The sequence below is a fragment of the Silene latifolia genome, chromosome 3 (assembly GCF_048544455.1).
Source record: "Silene latifolia isolate original U9 population chromosome 3, ASM4854445v1, whole genome shotgun sequence".
NCBI classification, from domain to species: domain Eukaryota; kingdom Viridiplantae; phylum Streptophyta; class Magnoliopsida; order Caryophyllales; family Caryophyllaceae; genus Silene; species Silene latifolia.
In genome coordinates this window covers 25,313,031-25,335,421 of record NC_133528.1, presented here as the reverse complement: position 1 = coordinate 25,335,421, position 22,391 = coordinate 25,313,031, and the positions used below count along the sequence as shown (strand labels likewise).

The 22,391-nt window shown below is 42.9% G+C and overlaps 1 protein-coding gene and 1 non-coding gene across 2 annotated transcripts; one reads left to right on the top strand and one right to left on the bottom strand.

The window, feature by feature from the left end:
• Positions 1 to 4,993: 4,993 nt before the first annotated feature.
• On the bottom strand, positions 4,994 to 5,066 carry TRNAK-CUU (transfer RNA lysine (anticodon CUU)). The gene has a single exon. It is a non-coding gene; the product is annotated as a tRNA-Lys (tRNA).
• Positions 5,067 to 18,326: 13,260 nt separating this feature from the next.
• LOC141648853 (F-box/kelch-repeat protein At3g23880-like) lies at positions 18,327 to 19,887 on the top strand. The gene is made up of 3 exons (XM_074457564.1): positions 18,327 to 19,475; positions 19,651 to 19,739; positions 19,800 to 19,887. Exons 1-3 carry the CDS (start codon positions 18,327 to 18,329, stop codon positions 19,885 to 19,887), a joined length of 1,326 nt encoding a protein of 441 aa, XP_074313665.1.
• Positions 19,888 to 22,391: the final 2,504 nt, after the last annotated feature.

Genomic DNA, 22,391 nt, shown 5'->3' with positions numbered 1-22,391 from the left:
CTTTACTAAATTCTCTTTGATTAGTTTTCCATTTCATTTTTTTTTTATCTCAAAATACGGAGTACAATGAAGCAAAATATCTCCCTTATACTAAAAGAATAAGAGCTCACTAAAATGTTTTCGCCCAAGTGAAATGCTCTATGATTGGTCATCACTCCTACTATATGATTGGTCGTCACTCCTCACATTATATCATATTAATTCTATACCATAAATAGGAGATAATACTACTAATTTTTAATTTTTGAAAGCTACCCATATGTACTAGATGAGTTGTTAAACACACATTAATGGAATATTTTGATTTTGTTATACATGGATTGCATTAATAATACGTACGTGTACATATGAGATAAAATATGCTACACATTTTCTTTTTCATAATCATGTTTTGTCACCCCCCCCCCCCCGGTCAATGAAAATTGTAGTTAAATTTTTCGAGTGTACATTATGAAATTAATCATTTTTTATTCTCTAATTTTATTGTATAATTAAGTCATTACTTGGGTTTATTCTTTTGAAAAATTTAATCATTTATAAATATATTATATTTAATAATGAAGTAATTTATATAATTAGGTTCAGTTAAAACGTTAATCTTATTTGGTGTGAAAACTATCAAAAATTCTCTCTTATTATACCGCTTAAGCATGTTACCAAGTTATAACATTTAACGTTTTTCTACATTATTATCTAAAAAGCCGCGCATTTGCGCGGGAACTACACTAGTATAATTTAAAATGAATAAAATTGGTTGTATCACTTTTTGTTTAACTTGTTCAAGACCAATATAACATCAGCTCGAAGTTTAATTTCATTTTCTCCTTTTAGGTTATAATACTTAGCTTTGTAACTTCCTCCCTCCTAGTCATTTGTTCACCTTTTTTATTCTTTTTGAGGGATATTGTAACAAAAGGTAAACAAATGATTGAGAAGGATGATATAACTTAAAGTGTGGGGACATGACGTATATGAACTTCTTAAGCTTGTACAAAATTGGCGCTTATGAACCCCAAAACGGTAAACTATTTTCAAACTCAGCCTAAAATTTACAATTTTTTTCCAACATTATTTTGAAAAAAGTTTCAAATTCTCCAGGACCTTTATCAATTTATTTAGTAGTTTCCGCCGCCTAAAAATTGTAAAATTCTCTAAAACAGTGTTTCACTACTTGTATCTTGTATCCTCTCCGGTAATTAACTCGGGGACCAAGTGCCACTTTTAACAAAGGGTAAAGTGTAAGATGGTCATTATATCGTATATTCCTTTTAATATTCCTTTTATCCCGATCTTTTGTTTATCTTAGATTAAAATACCAATTTAAAAGAATATAAAAGATAAACAAATAATTGAGACGAATGGAGTGTTGTCTCTGTGCTCCCTTAGTTAAAAGAGGTATTCGATATTTTGACCCTCTAGTTACGGTGAGAATCAACACATGGTGTTCGATAGCTACCATGATCTCCCATCTCACAAATGCCATCAAACTTATTTTCAACCAACCTAAACTCGTTGCACTTAAGAAATAACTCATAGAGATATGGTAAAGAACCGCAGAAAATGTAAAGTAAATGAACATCGGAAGTTCCAACCTTCACATATTGTACCGAGTTACTCACTCGTAATATTTAGGTTAAACCTTGTCATTTGACTGAATTTCTACTCTATGAAATCTGAAAGAAAAATCATCTCAACATAAAGAGAGATATTTCTTTTTTTGGGAAAATGTAAGTGATTTCATTAATAAACATAAACCAAGTTACATATTACATCTTCATCATTTTGAGCTATCACTTGCTATCCTGCAACTAGCTCATCAATACACAATATTATCAATCCATTGCATTACTCTACCGTTCTTACATTTAAACACTAAATTCTTCATTCTACGAATGCTATCCTGCTTCACACATTGCCCAAGTTTTTCTGGTCTTTGTAGATAACCCTCAAGTCTACAAATATTTTGAGCAGACCAGATCTGGTACATACTGTAGGCCAATATCACAACTACAATCTTCTTCCTGCACAAAGAGGACTGCCTCCATTCAGTCCACCACTGAATGCAGTCCCTATGTGGCAGTTCAACCATACACCAAGCACTCATAGCTCGAATGCATTTCAGGCTGTAAATACATTCAAAGAATAAGTGCTGATGACTCTCCTCCTGTAAACCACAGAGATAACAGACATTCTGACTGAGCACACCCATAGTGACAAGTCTATCCTGTGTATATTCATCTGTTTAAAAAATAATCAAATAAAAAAAATAGCAACATCTTAAAAATAAATAATCTAATCACGTGACGAAAATATCTAATACATAAATTATGTCGGAGTAACCCGTTATTCACTTGGACGACACCTTTGCAATCTCGCTACAGAAAAGGCGTCGGTTGATCGCTAAAGGAGCAATGGGCTTGGAACTTGGAAGAAAACTATTTATTTTTTGCGAAATTAAAGTTATACAATATGTGATTTAAAATGGAAGTGAGTTTGTATTTATAGGCAAAGAAAGAGGAAGGAGGATAACAAATAAGATAGAAAGCGACATGAAAGAAATAATTTTTTTTCGTAATTGCTAAATCCCGCACAAAGTATTACTAAATCCCGCACACTTTACCACTTTATTCCAAACCTACCCTTCATTCTAAAAAAAAGTTTCCCCCATTTTCCCCTCAAAACTTAATCAATTCGTTAATAGTTCAATAATTATGGATCTTAATTCGCACATATTGTAAGTAATTTTGTTGTTTAATCAACAATTTTGTTAATACACGTCTTTTAATTGAATGAATGAATGTTTTTAAAAAACAATCACAATTAGGGTTTTGATTTTTGTCATGGAAAAGATCGATTAAAAAAGTTATCGATGAGCAGGTTAATTGTCAATGGCCAGAATCCCAGATTCAACTAAAGCAAATTAAATGACCATGTTATCAATGAGTAGAGGTTGTTTTGCTTTCTCCATCAATTTGATGGGGTTGCGTTTTCAACCCAACTTTTTAATAAATGACCATATTATCAATGGACAGACATCATAACACCATCCGCCAACACCAAACGGCCGTCGATCGACCTTCTGTCACCGTCGTCATCTTTCCCTCTCTCCGTCATAGGTAAGTTTTCAGGGGCACCCGACCTGATTCTCCATTGGGGCATTTATTGGGGATTTCTTATTTTTTGGGGTTTTGGTTTGTTTTTCTTGGTGGGAGTGAGAAATGAGAGGGATAAATTTAGAATAGGGTGCAAAAATGTGCGGGAAGTAAAACTATGTGCGGGATTTAGTAAAACTATGTCCCTTTTTTTGGTTACTTATTGGACCATACAATGAGAATTAGTAAACTTGCGTATAATAAGGGGTAGGAGTAGGCGGGGAAAAAATGAATTTGGTTTCTGTTTTATTATATTGTATAGATGCTACAAGTACAAGCAAGAGGCCGCCACGTGGCGCTTAAAACAATACTCAATGTTACCTTTTTATATTATTATATAGATTTGTAAGACATATGGGCACAATTAGGAAAAAGGGCTTACGTCAAATTAGGAAACTATCTTTTCAACTCCTCTTTTCTTGGGTTTTTGTGCTAAAACAAAAGCTTAGCATAATTGTACAATTCATTTGTAAATAAAAAAATAAACTTCTCTCTCTAATTTCTCTCACCCCTTTTTTCTCCGCGAAAGTGATAATTAGGTCCCTTAACTTTGTTCAATTGTGAAATTAGGCCCCATAAGTTTTATTTGGAGCAATCAAGCCCCTTAAGTTTCACCAAAAGTGACATTCAACCCCATTTTTATAATTTTCACCAAATTCTTATATTAAAATCACTTTTGATGCAATTTATCAAATATAAAATATTTCTTTAATAATTTTAGAACTTTTATACTTATATTAAATATTGAGGATTGTTTTATTTTGAATTTTATAGTATATAGACATTTTATTATATATGTATGAATATTATATAAATTATAAACAATCTACTAAATATGTATGTAAAAGTGCTCTTCAATGATTAATAAATTATGTAGAAATTCGTAAAATTGCAATTAGTAATTTTTAATTATATAATAAATTGTTTAATACTAATATAAAATGTTTTTAATTAAAATTCTTGTGAAAATTATAAAAATGGGGTTCAATTTCACTTTTGGTGGAACTTAAGGGGCTTGATTGCTCCAAATAAAACTTATGGGGCCTAATTTCACAATTGAACAAAGTTAAGGGGCTTAATTACCACTTTTGCGCTTTTTTCTCTCTAAAACTCTAGCATCCAACAATCAAATTTGGGGCTTTCATCGACCATTAATCGATGGTAAGCCCCACAATTTTTCTGTTTAATTGAATATTGAATTAGGGTTACATTCGAATTACTTATTTTAAGACGAAAAAGATGAACAATTTCGATAAATTGAAAAATCGATCCATTAATTTTATTAATACAATTAAATTAGGGGGGAAATGTTATATGAAATTCCCAAATTTGATCCCTAATTCATGTTATACGAATTTCATTGTTTTGATCCCTAATTCAATTTTTGGATGAACCCTAATTTAATCAGATGTGTAATTGAATTAGGGTTTCGTTAATTTGATGGAAAACTTTATTTGATGTAAAAGTTAATCAGATGTGTAATTCAATGTGGTAGTTAGATTTTGCAAACATTGATGTAATTGAATAATAAATAATTTTATTTTTATGTAATTGACTAAATATAAATTGAAACAAAATAAATGAAATAAGAAATAAAACTAACCATAAATTAGTTAACTATATATGCAAAATGACTAACCTAACCCTAAACTAATCTAACCTAGTTCACCACGGTTTGCCACGTGTCATGCCACTATTGGTTTGTGTACAAAAAATTTGTACACCATGTGTATCCGTAGCCTTTTCGAAATAATTTGTTTATAAATACTCCTATAAAAAAACTAACCTAAATAAGAGGCGTGTAATTTACCCCAAAACAATTAAACTATTAGGAAAAATGTCGCCCACCGTGGGGCTCGAACCCACGACCACAAGGTTAAGAGCCTTGCGCTCTACCAACTGAGCTAGACGGGCCTGTTGCTAGAAAAACATTTTTACTGATTTGCATCCTCTATTTATTTTACCACCTGTACTTCTAACAAAAAATACATCTAAAGCTGTTTTTTTGTCAACTGAAACACTTGATGAGTTGATGTTAACATCAGTGCAACCCAACTAACTATCTAATCTACACTCAAGTTTTTAAGTAAAGTTGGGTTCTGTAAGCTACATGAATTTATTTTGTTTGTCACAATTTTTCCGGGAGGAAACTAATAATATATTGGACGGAACTGAGTTGTTCTGCTGCGTATTTTTTGATGACTGTTAAAATTCGGGGATTCAAATGATTCACTAAGCTTGTTTCTTATCGTTTACTGTAAACTAGTACTGCCATCAAATTAGGTTTATAAGAAGTACTCGTATAAACTTTACTGCCAGCAAATGCAATCAGCTGTGAGCTCATTTGAATCCGTCGCTGGCCTTGCAAACTAAGTGCTATACTTTACTGTCTGATAACCTTTGGAATATTAGAGACTACATTAGAAAACACCCTCACATGGTTCCAAAAGTCTTCTGTAAATTAGCTTTAGATTGTGGGATTCCTCAGGTATTAGTCCGACACCCCATATGCCTATAGTCGCAGATGTTATATGCGTTATATGACACAACATATACACTCAGACGGATGGAAGGAGGCAGGCTAACAGTTCATTCTTGATACATTTTCGTACTGAAAAATCCCATTTCCTCGTTAGCTGCAATTGCTTGGGTTTTGGGCAGATTCGTGCTACAATCCAGACCTCGAAATTGTGTACAAAAAATGCCTGTTGGGGCTGAATAAGCCCACCATTGTCAATTTGTCATACAGAATGACTACAAGGAAGCCCCAGCAAAATCTCACAAATATAAATCCTCTGTTTTCACTCTTCTGGCAATCTGGCCACATCAGCTCGAGTATCCCCGCTTAGCTTTTTATAAATGCTCCTAATCAAACCGAGCCGTCGTTTAAAATTTAAAATTTCATCAGAGTTCACCTTAGGTCATCCCAAGGAAGGTTTCTTCCAATAGTTATGATAACCCACCATTCTAATTTCTAACAAAACCTTGTGCAAGAGTTATCAGCTTCCAACGACATTAGGGAAACAAAATCAAGCATACATACATTACAATTGCTTAATATATATTACGGAGTATTATCAAGTTATTTAATTATAATGGTCATTGTGCAAAAATAAACATTCGGATTGAGTCATTGTACAAGTCAAGGTCAAGGTTCTTAGTTTGGGTACAGATGATTGAATTATTGGGTCAGGTCAATTTTACTAGGTCTAACAGCAACCGAGAAACTAAAAACAAATAACAATCCCCCCTACTACTAAGAGAATAAAAACTCTTAGTAGTTTTCCCGCCTAAGAAAATAACTCTCAAAACTATATATCCCCCCTACTACTAAGAGAATAAAAACTCTTAGTAGTTTTCCCGCCTAAGAAAATAACTCTCAAAACTATATATGGAAACAATATTATATTTATATTTACCTCTTTTACAAAAAAACAATTATTATCCCTAATTTATTAGTATACAATCATTTCCATAAATGTTATCCTTCATTAGTTATACTTAAAGTTACGCAAATCTCCTTTTTATAGTATTATCCTTCATCAGTTAGACTCAAAATATGGTTTTATAGTATATTGTTTTTACATGTTTCCCCTACTACTAAGAGAATAAAAACTCTTAGTAGTTTTCCCGCCTAAGAAAATAACTCTCAAAATAATATATGGAAAAAAATATTACATTTATATTTACCTCTTTTACAAAAAAAAAAAAAAAATTATTGTCCCTAATTTATTAGTATACAATCATTTCCATAAATGTTATCCTTCATCAGCTATACTATAAAGTTACGTAAATCTCCTTTTTATAGTATTCTCCTTCATCAGTTAGACTCAAGATATGGTTTTCTATGACGTAACTGATGGGGCATATTCTGCACCCCCTGACCGAGTCAACATATTGAGCAAGGTCAAGGATCAAGAGACAGCAAGTCAACATGTTAGACCGTCTAACCGACGCAGCCTGTCGGCCGGTCACTTGGGTCTCGGCTGGGCAATCAGCCAGCCGGGACACATATCCGCGTACTCATATCCAAGACCCCTCGGCATGGAGTCAGCCGGCCTGCCATGGGTCCCTCGGCCGAGGGTAGAACAGTCTTTCCACCTGCTAGCCACTTGGCCACTACGTGACAAAAGGTGAAAGTCTATAAATACTCCACTTCTCTCATTGAGAAGGGGATCCACAATCTAACCTAAAACTCACTATTCATCTGGTATAAACTCCCTTATCTCTCTACAATATACTTTGTCAAGTAACACACAACTTAATCCCTTTAAGTTCACTGACTTGAGCGTCGGAGTGAGTACGCTCGGTGCAAAGCCGAGCCCTCAGTTCGTTCATTGTTTCAAGAGAGACCGAGAGGAAGAATCAAGGCAAGGAAGGACATCCATTCACCAAGCTTGCGTGGTAAACAATACTGCTCTGGAATTACACCCGGAACAATTGGCGCCGTCTGTGGGGATAGATACTAGAAGCTAGTCAAATCCCTTACGCAAAAAAAAAAAAAAAGAAAAAACACAAAACCCACCCAACAAGCTAAGAAAATGTCAAAGCAACAAGAAATAGTTGTGACTGACGAAACCGAATTCTCCAAGGATGATACAGTCCACAATTCTGGGATTGGACAGTCCCCCACCGGCCGAGTAATTCAGCCGGCGTACGGGATGCCAATAATACCAGAAACACCGCTGCCCACAGACCAAGTCACTATGATGGGACATGTGGTTGATGCAGCTAAACTAAAGCTACTCCTGGACCTAATGGGTAGCACGCCGACTCACACTGTCACGACGACAAGAGCGGCGGCACCCTCACAGGAGATCAGGGCCCAAAAAGTGACTCCGAGAAACTTGAACGGAGTATTGGAGGAAGCTGACCATGTCAAGACGCCGGGGGAGCCCAGAGTGCCAGTGGTAGACCTGAGTCCTTCTCGCACTCGCGGGAGGACAGCGTCGCCGCAGCACCAATGAGGCCTGCCCCAGAGGAGTGAAAGAAGTCCGACTCACCAGAGTCGGAGAAGAAGTCCGACTCACCAGAGTCGGAGAAGAAGCCCTTCCCGCCACGGGGAGGGGAGCCGGACTAGGGATGCGAGGAGCCGATCGCCGCGTGTCATTTGACACGTGGTCAGACAGCCCCTCAGCGCCTACGTCCTAGAGGTCCCGGTACCGACTAAGCTAAAGTTGCCGCCCTTATCATACAAAGGAGAAAGCGACCCAACCGACCATGCCGAGGCTTTCGAGTCTTACATGTCGGTCTGGGAGCAGCCTGATGAGGTTTGGTGCCGAGTCTTCCCAACGACCCTTCATGGAATGACACAAAGTTGGTACAAGGGGCTACCCAATGGGTCGATATACTGTTATGGCGACCTAAGGGACATATTTTTGGCCCAGTATTCTTGCAATAAGAGAAGGGCCGTCGAGACATCGGATCTCCTGACTATCAAACAGGAGGGAGGCGAGTCTCTCCGAAGTTATGTGAAGAGGTTCGACGCCAAGGTTCAGCAGATTCGTGAGTGAGCAATGAATCGGCGGCCTTCGCACTGATGAAAGGCCTCCCAAGAGGGGACTTAAAAACGAGCTCATCAAGTGCGGAGGCTCGAACCTAGACTCCGCCAAGAAGATGGCCGACCAAGCCATAAAGGTGGAGGACTATCACAAAACCTGGGTAGGCCACAACGAGGCCGGCACTCGAGAGAGTAAGAGCGCCGGGAGGACAACCGGATGAAGGACTCCGTGACAATAATAGGTCACGGTCGACAAGTCCGCCAGAAATGCAAACTCGGCGGGCGCCGAGGGGAGTTCGGGACCGTACTACCAAAAGCGGTACAATGGTCACACCCCCGGTCGTATCTGCCGCCGAGGTCTTCTCCCGAGCAAGAACGAGGGTCGAAAGTGGGAAAGGCCTCCCAAGGCGAGGGGGACGGTGACACGAGCCAAGATCTTTGTGAGTACCACGGCCACACCGGTCACTTAATCGACAACCGCCGCATCGAAGAATGCCATTGAAGAGCTGATCCGGAAGGGGAGCCTCAGCAAATATGTTGCCGGAGGCCAAAAGACTAATACCGGCGGCTCAAATAAGAAATCCGTCTTTGAACGGATAGGAGTAATCCATGTTGTCATCGGGGGCAACGAGAACGGTGGGTCCGCTCATGGGCACAAACGGCACCTGAACGAGCTATATCAGGCCATCAACTTTGTGCCCAAAACAGTGATCCCCGCTTCCAACATCCCCGATATGACTATTGGGAAGAAGGACTACGAGGGAGTCATCGCCCCGCACAGCGACCCACTTGTAGTCCACTTGGACATAGCCAACCACCTGGTCAAGAGGTGCCTGATTGACACAGGCGCCTACACGAACATCATGTTCAGGGAGTGCTTTCTCAATTTCGGTCTGAAGGTTGAGGACTTGAGCCCCTGCACCAATCCGTTGTACAGTTTTTCCGGGGCCGGCCTGGTACCCCTGGGGTCAATCAGACTACCGGTGATGTTCGGCGAGGGGAATGCGGCTAAGAATGTCCTATCTGAGTTCGTGGTCATTGACGGCTCGTCCGCCTACAACGTTCTCATAGGCCGAGTCACTCTGAGCGAGGCCGATGCAGTAATGTCCATCCGGGCCCTGACACTGATGTATGTCTCGGACCGGGGGGAAGCGCATAAGCTCGTCTCAAAGGACGAAAAAGACGAAATAGTCAACGTCCAGATATCTGCCAGAGGGTGCAACATGCAATCCCTCAAAGTGGCGAAGAAGTCAGAGAAGGGGAAAAGCCCATCCTTACAACAGGAGGGCGACCTCATGGATGCCACTGTCGGCATGGTCGAAGGAGCCGAGACCGAAGAAGTGAAAATTGACCCAGGGCGCACCGTAACTGTCGGTGTTAACCTGGAGCCAAAATTCAGGGCCGCTCTCCTAGACCTGCTGAGGAAGAACAAAGGCGTCTTCGCTTACTCAGCAGCCGAGATGCCAGGCGTGAGCCGGGAGGTAATTGTTCACAAGCTGAACGTACTCTCCACCGCTCGCCCTGTCAAGCAGAAGATGAGGAACTCCTCAGCCGAGAAGGATGAGGCTATCAAAGCCGAGGTAGATAAATTACTAGCGGCGGGCTTTATCATGCCTTGTACTTATCCTGAGTGGTTAGCTAATGTTGTAATGGTGAAGAAATCATCGGGGGCGTGGAGGATGTGTGTAGATTTTACCAATCTTAATAAAGCGTGCCCCAAAGATTGCTATCCCTTGCCTCGAATAGATAGTTTAATCGACGCCACGGCAGGCTACACTATCTTTGAGCTGCTGGACGCTTTCTCGGGTATCATCAGGTATTCATGGCCGAAGAAGACATGCCTAAATGCGCATTCATCACCGGTAACGGCACATACATGTATAAAATGATGCCGTTCGGTTTGAAGAACGCCGGCGCAACTTACACAAGACTGGTGGACAAAGTGTTCCAAAATCAAAAAGGGCGAAACATTGAGGCTTACGTCGACGATGCTATTGTAAAAAGCAAGTCCGACAAATGAGCACTTAGCCGATTTACACGAGACATTTTGTTCACTAAGGAAATACAAGATGAAACTTAACCCAATGAAATGCAACTTCGGTGTCCGGTCAGGTAAGTTCCTCGGCATGCTTGTCAGCGCCAGGGGAATTGATGCCAATCCAGAAAAAGTCCAAGCAATACTGGACCTACCGGAGCCGAGGAATCGAAAAGAGGTTATGATGTTGACCGGGAGGATGGCGGCTCTAGCCCGTTTCATCTCTCGGTTAGCCGACAAGAGCACCCCATTCTTCAAAGTGTTGAAGGGAAATAAAGACTTCAGTGGGGAGGAACAGAGCACAGCTTTCGAGCAATCAAAGCTCATCTTCAAACTCTCCCAACCCCGTCCAGGCCGATCTTTGGGGAGACGCTATATCTATACATAGCAGATTACCTCGGCCATGGTCGGTCTTTGTGATCATCGAGAGAAGAAGACAAACAAGAACACCCAATCTACTTTGTCACCATACATTGTTGCCCGCCGAAAGAAATTACCCGCCGATTGAAAAAGCGCCTTTCTTTCGTCGTTGCCGCAAGGAAATCGAAACCTTACTTCGACGCACATCCCATGACGGTCTTAACCGACCAACCATTGGAGAAAGCATTGGAAAAATTTGAGCAATCCGGCAGCTCATCAAATGGGCAAGAGAGCTATCCGGCCGGCATTCAATACAAGCCGAGGCCCTCGATAAAGGGACAGGCACTTGCGACTTCCCCGGCCGAGTGCACATATCAAGAAGAACCAAACCCCAGAGTTTGGGAAGTATACACCGACGGGTCCTCCACGGTGAACAGCTCAGGAGCCGGCATCCTTATCATCAGCCCAAACGGGGACGAGTTTGAGTACGCCTTGAAATTTACCTTCTCGGCCTCAAACAACGAATCCGAATACGAGGCGGTGATAACTGGAGTCGAGCTAGCTAGAGCTGCCGGGGCGGAACACATCATTTTGAAAACAGATTCACTTTTAGTAGCTAATCAAATCAGAGGAGAGTACGAGACTCGAGACGACGGGATGGTAAGATACCTGGAAAGGGTAAAAGCTGACACTTCAAAATTGAAATCTTTCCAGATACAATGCATTCCCAGGTCTGAGAACAACCGAGCCGACGCTCTCTCAAAGCTTGACAGTTCAACCATCAAGAATGTCAGTCGAACCGTGCTGGTGGACATCAGGAATGCCAAAAGCATTACTGAGACCGTCGACATGGTGGGCGACATAGAGGCCGAGACAACGTGGATGACTCCGATAATGAAGTACAAACTGATGAATGAGTTACCGGAGGACCGCAGTCTCTCACAGAAGATAAAAAGGATCGCAGTAAGGTACTTGGTGTTTGAAGGAGAATTATACAGGAGGTCCGTGATAAGGCCACTCTTGAAATGTGTCGGCCCAAACGACGCGAGCTAATATCGACAGAAATTCACGAAGGCATCTGTGGTCATCACATGGGGGCAAGAACACTAGCCCACAAAGCTCTCCGAGCCGGCTACTTCTGGCCCACCATGCTTGAGGATTCCAGAGCCAAAACCAAAAAGTGCAACAACTGTCAAATGCATGCTCCGGTGATACATGCACCTTCGCGAGACCTGCAGCCGGTACTTAGTCCCCTTCCTTTTGCACAGTGGGGGATGGATCTACTAGGGCCATTTCCAACGGCATCCGGAGGAAGAAAGTACTTGATTGTCGCCGTTGACTACTTCACCAAATGGGTCGAAGTCGCCGCGCGGTACTGCCAAGACCACGGCGGCCGTAAGAAAGGTAATCTGGGAAAATGTCATAACTCGTTTTGGGTTACCCCAAGTCATGGTATTTGACCACGGCAGAGAGTTTTGGAGTGACACAATAATGAACTGGTTAGAAGAACTTGGTATCAAATTTGCATACTCCTCCGTCTGCCACCCACAGAGCAACGGATAGGCGGAGGCAGCCAATAAAACAATCCTCAACGGTTTGAAGAAGAAAGTTGAAGACCTAAAGGGAAGATGGGCCGATGAACTACCCGGCGTCCTGTGGTCCCTTCGAACCAGGGAGAAAGAAGCAACGGGGTACAGTCCATTCCACTTAGTCTACGGGTCCGAAGCAGTCCTGCCAATTGAGGCGGCGGTGCCGACATTCAGAACGACCACCTTTAACCCGGTTGAAAATGAGGAAGGTCTGAGAACCTCCCTAGACCTGGTCGAAGAAAGTCGAGATACAGCACGCCTCAACTTGGCAGTATACCAAAACCGAATGAGAAGAGCCTACAACCGAAGAGTCCACAAAAGGGACTTAAAAGTTGGGGATCTAGTCCTGAGAAAGTCGGCCGCCACCAACAAAGGAAGCATTCATGGTAAATTGACGGCCAACTGGGAGGGTCCTTACAAAGTGGTTGAAGAAATGAGGCCGGGTACATACCGGCTGACAGACATGGAGGGTGTGCCTTTGATGAGCCATTGGAACACTGACAACCTCAGGAAATACTTTGTATAGCGGCGGAAGTGTCCAAAACTGTTGTTGGCACCCCAACGCGTGTTTATATCTAATGAAGAATCATCCAAGTTTTCCATCAAAGTGTTTATTACCCCCCGTAGTCATATCGAGGTAGACGCCACGGTGCAAGCCGGGCAGTCACCCCAAGAAGTAGACGCCACGGCGATCACTACTACCGGCGCTTGATACTCGCGAAAGCGACCAACATGCCTTAGGAACGTATAAGTACAGTTGAGACGCAATTCTAGCCGCCTCGGCCAACCGAAGGCCTGGCAGAGGAAGCGATCAATATGTCTACAGATACGAACGCCGTCGAGCCGTAACCTCTAGCCGCCTCGGCCAACCGAAGGCCTGGCAGGGGACACAACGGTCGATACGCTAACATGTTCACATGTTTTAAAAAAAAAAACGTTAAGCACAGTTGAGATACGCATTCTAACTGCCTCGGCCAGGCCGAAGGTAAAAACGAAAAAGCGCTCAATTAATAACGTAAGAAGACAAGTGAAGAATTGTGATCAAAGCCTCGGCCAAGCCGAGGGCCAATAAACAAGCTTTATTGAAAATGATTACAAGTAAGGAGAATGCAGACGATGGCCGTCCCCATTGGGATAGCCTAAACACTACCTACCAAAGTTTACAAAAAGAAGTAAAAAGAAAAAAAAGTACGGACATAAAACTTTGAAGTGCCAAAAGATGGCAGGGAGGAAAGGCTCAATAGTTGGCCCCCGAACAGCTAAAGCTATCCGAGATGCCGGGTGAGTCTGGTAACGGCCGCCCGTCTCCCTATGCCAGTTGCTGCTCACCACTGGTAGCCGCAGCAGCATCATCTTTGATAGGCGACCCAGAAGGAAATCCGGCAGCTTCACGTGCCCTTAACCTCTCGGCCTCTTCTTTGGCCTCCTTCGCCTTGGCATCCCGGGCCGCCTTCTCCGCAGCCTCCTTCTCCTCCTTCTTCACCTTTGCCTCCTCAGCGGCCTTCGCCTCCGCGGCCTTCTCCTTAGCATCAAGCTGGTCATCAAGCAGCTCGTCAAATCTCTCCCACGGGAAGGAGCCTTCAGAAAGAGCTCCCGATCACTTCCCTGGCGGCTTCTTCGGCCAGGTCCCGGTATTGGGCGCACATGTTAGGAAGAATCTTGCTTTGGAGCGTCTCAATATCCAACTCCCTCTGGGCGACGATAGCCTTCTTATTCCGAAGCGCCTTCCCCTGGGCCTTAAACATGGACTTCCATTCCTCCCTCTTCTCAGCATTGAAGTTGGCGACAGCCTGAAGCTTGTTACGCTCCTCCAGCAGCTTAGCAGCTCCAGCCCCCGCAGCCTCAACCTTGGCTCTCTCAGCAAGGACTGCCTTTTCAGCGTCCTCCCTAAATTTTCGCTCAGCAAGGACCGCCCTTTCAGCCTCAGCCTTGGCCCTCTCAGCTTCCTTCTTCGCAGCAGCGAGCTCAAGCCTGAGCCGCTCGAGCTGTGGGGCGACTTCAGCCATGGCCTTTTCTTGCTCCACAATATGAGCACCGGCCACATCAGCCCACTTCGCCAGCATCCTAGACAAACTTAGGCCCTCCGACCTAATCTGGGCGGGGGTAGGCTTCGGGAAGGAGGAGACGACAGTGGCATCTTTACCACCCGGGCAGGTCTCTTCTCAGGATGCCGTTCAGCAGGACCGGTAGACGGCGGCGGTTGATCTACAAAAAATTCAATCAAAGCATCCATGTCAACATTCATGGACATACCAGAGAGCCTGTCATCAGGAACGCCTAATGAACCGGCTAAGTCTGAGCCACAAGATAGATCTATACCGGGCTTGGCCTTCTTGGCCGGAGGACCCATTTCTTTGCCGGCCTCGGTAGCAGTAGTAGCAGTAGCAGCGGTAGTAGCAGCAGCAGCAGCGGCAGCAGCGGCAACAGTAGTCTCTTTTCTCTTGCGGAAGAGAGGAGATTCCACTGCCAAGGTGACCTCCTCCTCGGTAATATCAACAATCTCCACCGTCTCCTTTTGGACTGAAGGGATTGAAGGTGGAACTGATGTTGACGCCGTCGCCGCCGAAGACTTTGTTTTTCGCGTTCTGCGTGGTATGTTACCGGCAACCTTCGCCTGAGCCGCCGTCGTATCTAGGCCCTTCAACTGCTGGTCCATAAGGTCGTTTGGCGCCGGTCTGCGATCACGTGCATCGGCTTTCGGATGCATCTCAACAACGTTCTTGTCTTTGTCAAGTCCCATCTTCAAGAGGATTTCCTCAGACAGATCCGGGCCAAAACGGTCTGTAAAGGAAACGAAGCAAGAGTTAAACAAAAGAAATAAATCAAAGTTAAAAAAAAAACATAAACATTAAAAGCAGAGATGGGCCTCACACCGACCCCACTCACCCTGCGCTAGGGCCGGTATGAGGCCGACGTGGCAGAGCGGCTCATCTTGAAGAATGATCTGCGTCGGGGGCATCCATCCCTTCGGCGACCCATCCTTCTCCGTCTCAAGCAGCTTCATTGCCCGCCGTTCGTCCGGGTTAAGAGGGACCTTCAAGGCGTCCATCTTAAGCTTGCCCCGGGAGACATATTTCTCACGCTCCCCTTTGCTCTCGCACCACAAATTGACTTGGTCTTTGGAAGGACCGAGGCGTGGATAATCCCCGGAACCTCAACATATACCCACCGTTTCTTCCAGTCCTTGCAGAAGTGAGCTTGGGGACGGTGAGATAACCTGGCTCGGCCTCGTATGCTATACCACCCCCGCCACCTTGGACGTTCAAATCGAAGGTGATGAAGCCGGCGGAATAGGTTCACCGTTGGGGCCTCCCCTTAAACCGACATAGCCGCACAAAGCCAACAAGCGTCCTGATGGCCAACGGATGCAGCTGCGCCACAGCGACGTTCATTGCCTTAATTATGGCAAAGAACGTATGCATTGAGAGGAAACCGGAGCCCATACTCCAGGTGTCTCATGTATACACCGATGCAACCCGGGGGAGGGCAACAGACGGCCTGACCCTCTCTAGGAATAACAATCTTATACTCCCTGCCGAAGGAGAAATGATGTTCGAAAAAGTCAGGACCAGAACAACTGGCGAACTTATGGGTCCAAGCACGATCAGGGCCGATCTTACAGGCGTCGCCGTGGTCCAGGATTTGCGGCCTCTCCTCATCAGGATGAGTCCTTTCCTCATCATCACCGTCATCATCACCATCATCATCATCCGAGAAACCATCCAAATACCGATCATCAACCTCGGGAGAAGGAGACCTAGGGCCCCCGGACCTTATCGGGATGGCGGCCGCTGCCTCCTCCTCATCAAGGCGCGACGGGGAACCCCGGCGCAGATTACTAGGTCCGGATCGCGAGAAGACATGTTCACAACAAAAACTTAAACAATTAAAAGTTGAAAAATTTGTTTGTTTACCTTGGGAAGAGTGTTACGCCGAGTAACGCTCAAGACTAGAGAGAAGTTTCACAAAGAAAACTAAGCGAGAAGAAGAAAATTTTTTGAGAGAATGAATTTGGAAGGCCAAATTCAGGGGCTAACTCTCCTATTTATAGGGCAAAGCCCACTCAATCGACCAATCAGGCAAAGCCCATGAAGCGTCAACCAATCAACAACGAGACACATGTCAAGCATGCGCCACGGAATGTCAATCGTCACAACAGTTACCAATCTTCTTTGACACGCTACTTGGCGGAATGCCAATCGGCGTATCTTCTTCAACACGCTCCTTGTTATCTACTTGCCAAACGGCCACCGATCAACCAAGCTTGGCGACGGCGGGGGCAATCAACGATCCGCACTCTTAACCTTGAACCCGCCGGCCAGCGACATCTTCTTTTCCACATTTGATGTCCATTACAAATCCATGTGGAGGGGGGATATGGTACGACCTGAACAGAATCAAGCCGAGGAAGAGGAAGCCGGGGAAGAAAATTCAACTTGCGCAGAATACGCTCAACACTCATCGAAGGTCCATACCACGGCATAGACTACGCTGGGGGCAAATTGATGGGGCATATTCTGCACCCCCTGACCGAGTCAACATATTGAGCAAGGTCAAGGATCAAGAGACAAGAAGTCAACATGTTAGACCGTCTAACCGACGCACTGTCGGCCATTGGGTCTCGGCTGGGCAATCAGCCAGCCGGGACACATATCCGCGTACTCATATCCAAGACCCCTCGGCATGGAGTCAGCCGGCCTGCCATGGGTCCCTCGGCCGAGGGTAGAACAGTCTTTCCACCTGTTAGCCACTTGGCCACTACGTGACAAAAGGTGAAAGTCTATAAATACTCCACTTCTCTCATTGAGAAGGGGATCCACAATCTAACCTAAAACTCACTATTCATCTGGTATAAACTCCCTTATCTCTCTACAATATACTTTGTCAAGTAACACACAACTTAATCCCTTTAAGTTCACTGACTTGAGCGTCGGAGTGAGTACGCTCGGTGCAAAGCCGAGCCCTCAGTTCGTTCATTGTTTCAGGAGAGACCGAGAGGAAGAGTCAAGGCAAGGAAGGACATCCATTCACCAAGCTTGCGTGGTAAACAATACTGCTCTGGAATTACACCCGGAACAGTAACAATTTTTTATGTAAATAAAAAAAAAATATTAGTTAAATATTTATAAATTGTCTTTTTAAATGCGTAGTATACTAATCTTACCTGTTTTCGAATACGCATTTTAATTAGATCTTACATCACTTAATTTTATTTTATGTCATATAATATAACGATATAACATTATAGTGTTATTTTTAACAGTAAAGTAGAAACAATTTCAGACAAAAATAACTTATAAAGTTTCTTTTGATGGTCGTAAACTTTCGTTTTCTATCTCTTACTAAGATTATATTTAGTATTCCGTACATTATAACATTAAACTCCAAGTATAGTTAATTTATACAATTAATTTAATAAGAAAATTTCTTTATAAAACAAATCTAAAAAATACCGTGCTGTAGCACGGGAACTATACTAGTAACATAACAATCATATAAAAGTAAAACCCTATCCCAAACAACCTCAAACAAAAGTCACAAACTCACAATCACTATAAATCGTCTACATCTCCGTTCAATAGTTTCATATACAAAAGTATAGAATTCTTAGACTGTTTGGATTCCCAGTAAAATTTACAGAATCTGTTGGGCAAATCCGTCTCACAAGAAAGACCGTCTCATTCATTGTAATGGAGGGTAGGAAGAAGAAGAAGAAAGTCTCAAAACTAAAGGACTTGTCCACTAATTTACCACCAGAATTGTGCATTGACCATATTCTTCCTGCACTGCCTGTTAAAACCCTTTTACAATTTAGGTCGGTCTGTAAATTATGGCGCGATACCATTGATGACCCGCGTTTTGTTTCTATTCATTTTACACTTTCGAAGAACAATGTCGACAAAAAAAAGGTAATAGCAATTGAGAACTTTGGTGTGCTACACAAAAAAAGACATAAGCTGACAATTCGTCATGGAAAAACACTGAGGAAACAAACCGACCTTTTCCAGCATCCTTACAGATACTATTTTCAAGGGAGCTGCAACGGCCTGTTTTTCGTGGTGGGGTGGCAGCAGTTGAAATTGTGGAACCCCTCTATTCGAAAATCAATGTCCATTCCTCCTTGTCCACTTGATCCTCATTTTAGGTATCGTAAATATTTTTTTGGATTTAGGCCTTCGAGTAATGATTATGCTGTTTACGCTTTTCAGAGTGATAAATCCAGCCGTATGAATGTTTCGGTTGCAGTTTATACTCTATCTGATAACCTTTGGAATATTAGAAGCTGCAAATTAAGTCTTCCTCCTGATTATAATATTGATTATGATAGTTTTGACCCATATAGTGTACTAATGTGTGGAGGTAAAGCTGTTTTTCATGATGGAGTTTTACACTGGTTTAATACCGGATACGGGAATAAAACCCATCTTATTTCGTTCGACTTTGATGTCGAGAAATTCAGTGGTCTTGAACTGCCAGATAACCGTCATGCTCAAGCCTGGACTACCTTTAGGTTTTTGTTTGTTCTGGGCAAGTTGTTGGCACTTTTCAGTATTTCTTCAGAACATAGCTCGATATGGGTGCTTAAGAACGAGTCATGGGATTTGCTGTTTTCGACAACTTCAAGTTCAGTTAGATACGATTACATTAATGAACACCCTGATGTGGTTACAAAAGTGGCGTTCTATGCTGAAGATGGTGGAGTAACTCTGGTTTATGGAAAAGTTGGCTATAAAATCATGAGCGACGAGATACAGGAGCTCAACAAAACTATGAGTCCGAAGCTGATAATAGACACTTATACGGAAAGCTTGGTGTTGTACAAAGGATGTCAAGGTCAGGTTATCGATTCCCTTTAGGATCCAATGAAGACGACCTGCTGCAGATTGAACTGTTGGAAACTAATTTCTAAGCTTCAGATTTTCAAGTATTAGATTTGATTTACCGGCTGATGGTGAACTTGGATTAACCACCAGTGATCAGGTTAATTAAATGAGACTGTTTTTTAACATTCAGTGTTTAAGCATTCTGTTATATATTGATTTCAGGTTTAGAGTGCAGAATTTATCCGGTATTGCTTCGACACCCGATATGACTGTAGTCTCGTAGTTATATGCATTCTGACAATTGGCGAAAAATGACTCAGGCTGACATTTTTGTCATAGGGACACATTGAGGAAACAATCTGATCTTTTACACAGTACTGAGATCCCATTTTCTAGTGAAGCTGCAACGGCTTGTTTTCCGGGCTGATTCTTTGGTATAATACGGGACTTGAAACTGCCAAATAAACGCCTTTGTGTTCTTCGGGCTATAATGCGATATAACCCCACTGTTATCATTCAATGCACAGCTGCACAATATGCACACTCAAAATTTTGTTTCGGGCTTTCCTTTAGTACCAATGAATCGCAAGAACAACAATGGAAATTATTAACAATATTTCAGTCAATATTCTCATATCTTCCACACAATAAAATCTTCACAATCATATCACAATATTTGTCATATATTTGTATTAACAGCAACCATATATTGTATCCTACAATTAGGTTGATTGTATAAAACTCCTTCCCCTATTTAAACATGTATAGCTCCTATAAATATGTAACATTCATTTGACAGTAAATACAATTCACATTCTTCTCAAACCCTTATTGTCTTATATGGTATCAACGAGTCTACATCGATCCAACCCCCTTCAACCAAAACGCAACACCTTCAAACGTTCCAAACACCACGCATACCCAAGTTCCGCCATGACTAACACCCAACACGACTCGATCATTCTCAACCCCCACGATGCTGCGCAACCACTCACGGCACCTAATCTCAGCCATGTCGTGAAATTGAACCCTCTAAACTACACTACATGGAGGTTTCAACTAACCAACATCTTGTTTGGCCTAAGTCTTTTAGGCTTCCTCGATGGCAGCCAACCCGCTCCTGCCGCCACCACCTTGGATGCCGCCAAACAGGAAGTACCAAACCCTGCCCATATGTCTTGGTTAAAACAAGACGGGCTCATACTTGGTGCCCTTATGGGTACCATAACCGCCGCCCTTCAAACCTTAATTGTTCGGGCAAAAACAGCGAAGGAAGCTTGGGACATTCTTGCCCAAACCTATGCTAATCCATCGCGCATTCACATACAACAAATTAAAACCAAATTCAGTTCGATTTCTAAAACCACGGATCAAACCATTACCAAGTATATTCACTCGATAAAAGCTTGCGTGGATCAACTTGCTCTTATAGACAAAATACTTGATCCCGAAGACGTAATTTCGAGAGTCCTTAATGGCCTTGATTACGAACTCTATAAATCTGTCATAGACCAAGTTCGAGCCCGCCATACACCAATTCCATTCGAGGCGCTCCATGAAAAATTACCCCAACAAGAATTAATTCTTCAACAAAACCCACCCACCAACCATTATCAACCCTCTGCCAATGCTGCTTACAAAAACTACAACCATTCCCGCCACCCCTATCGACCATCCGCTACCTACAACAACCAAACCCAACCCCCTGCCCCACCATCTAACCAATCCAACCCTCGCCCTTTCAAAGGATGGTGCCAATGGTGCCGTGAAACGGGTCACGTTATTTCCAACTGTCCCTTCTTCCGTAAGCTATACCCCAGCATCACCTTCCTTGCCCCACCACCAAACCGCCACAATCAACCTCCTCCTCAAGCCAATGCCGCGGCTATGCCCACAGGCTACTCGGCTCCCAACCCTAATTATTTACTGGACAGTGGTGCTAGTCACCACGTGACTCATGACCTAGACACACTCGCCTTTCATTCACCATACTCCCGCCTCAACGAGCTCCTGATAGGCGATGGTTCCGGCCTCCCAATTGCTAACACAGGTACTGTCAACCTACATGGTATTAATCTGTTTAATGTTCTTCACGTCCCTAAAATATCGCGCAATATTATTTCGATATCTCAACTATGTCGAGACAATAATGCATATGTTATTTTCTCACATGATTGTTTCTTTGTTAAGGCGATGGCAACGGTAACCACGCTTCTCCAGGGCCGAGTTAGAGACGGAATTTACGAGTGGAGTCCCCTATAACCGCACGCCTACAGTACCACCAAAGGACCCGCTCCACTATCTTTACATCATAGACTAGGCCATCCCTCATATGATGTAATGAAAACTATTAATAAAGATTTGCATTTTTCCCTTCATGATTTTGAACATTGTGAGTCTTGCAATATTACAAAAAGCAAGAAATTACCATTTTCACACTCTTCCTTTCGCACCACTGACACGCTCCAACTACTGTTTTCGGACCTTTGGACGAGTCTCGTGCCCTCATTTGATCATTATAAGTATTACGTCATATTCGTCGATCACTTTAGTAAGTATATTTGGATGTATCCGCTAAAACGAAAATCCGACACCAACCAAGTTTTTATTCAATTTAAAGCAATTGTAGAAAAATATTTCAATAAACCAGCTAAACATTTCTTTTCCGACAATGGAGGCGAATATGTTAAATTAAATACCACCCTTGTTAATAACGGGATTTCTCACTCGACCTCCCCTCCGCATACCCCCGAACACAACGGATAATACCAAAAGGCGACATCGTCATATAGTTGAAACGGGTCTAGCCCTTCTCAAACATGCGCATCTACCCACCAAGTATTGGCCATTTGCCTTTAGCACCGCTACCTACCTTATAAATCGACTTCCCACTCGATCACTAAACGGTAAATCACCATATTTTATGATGCA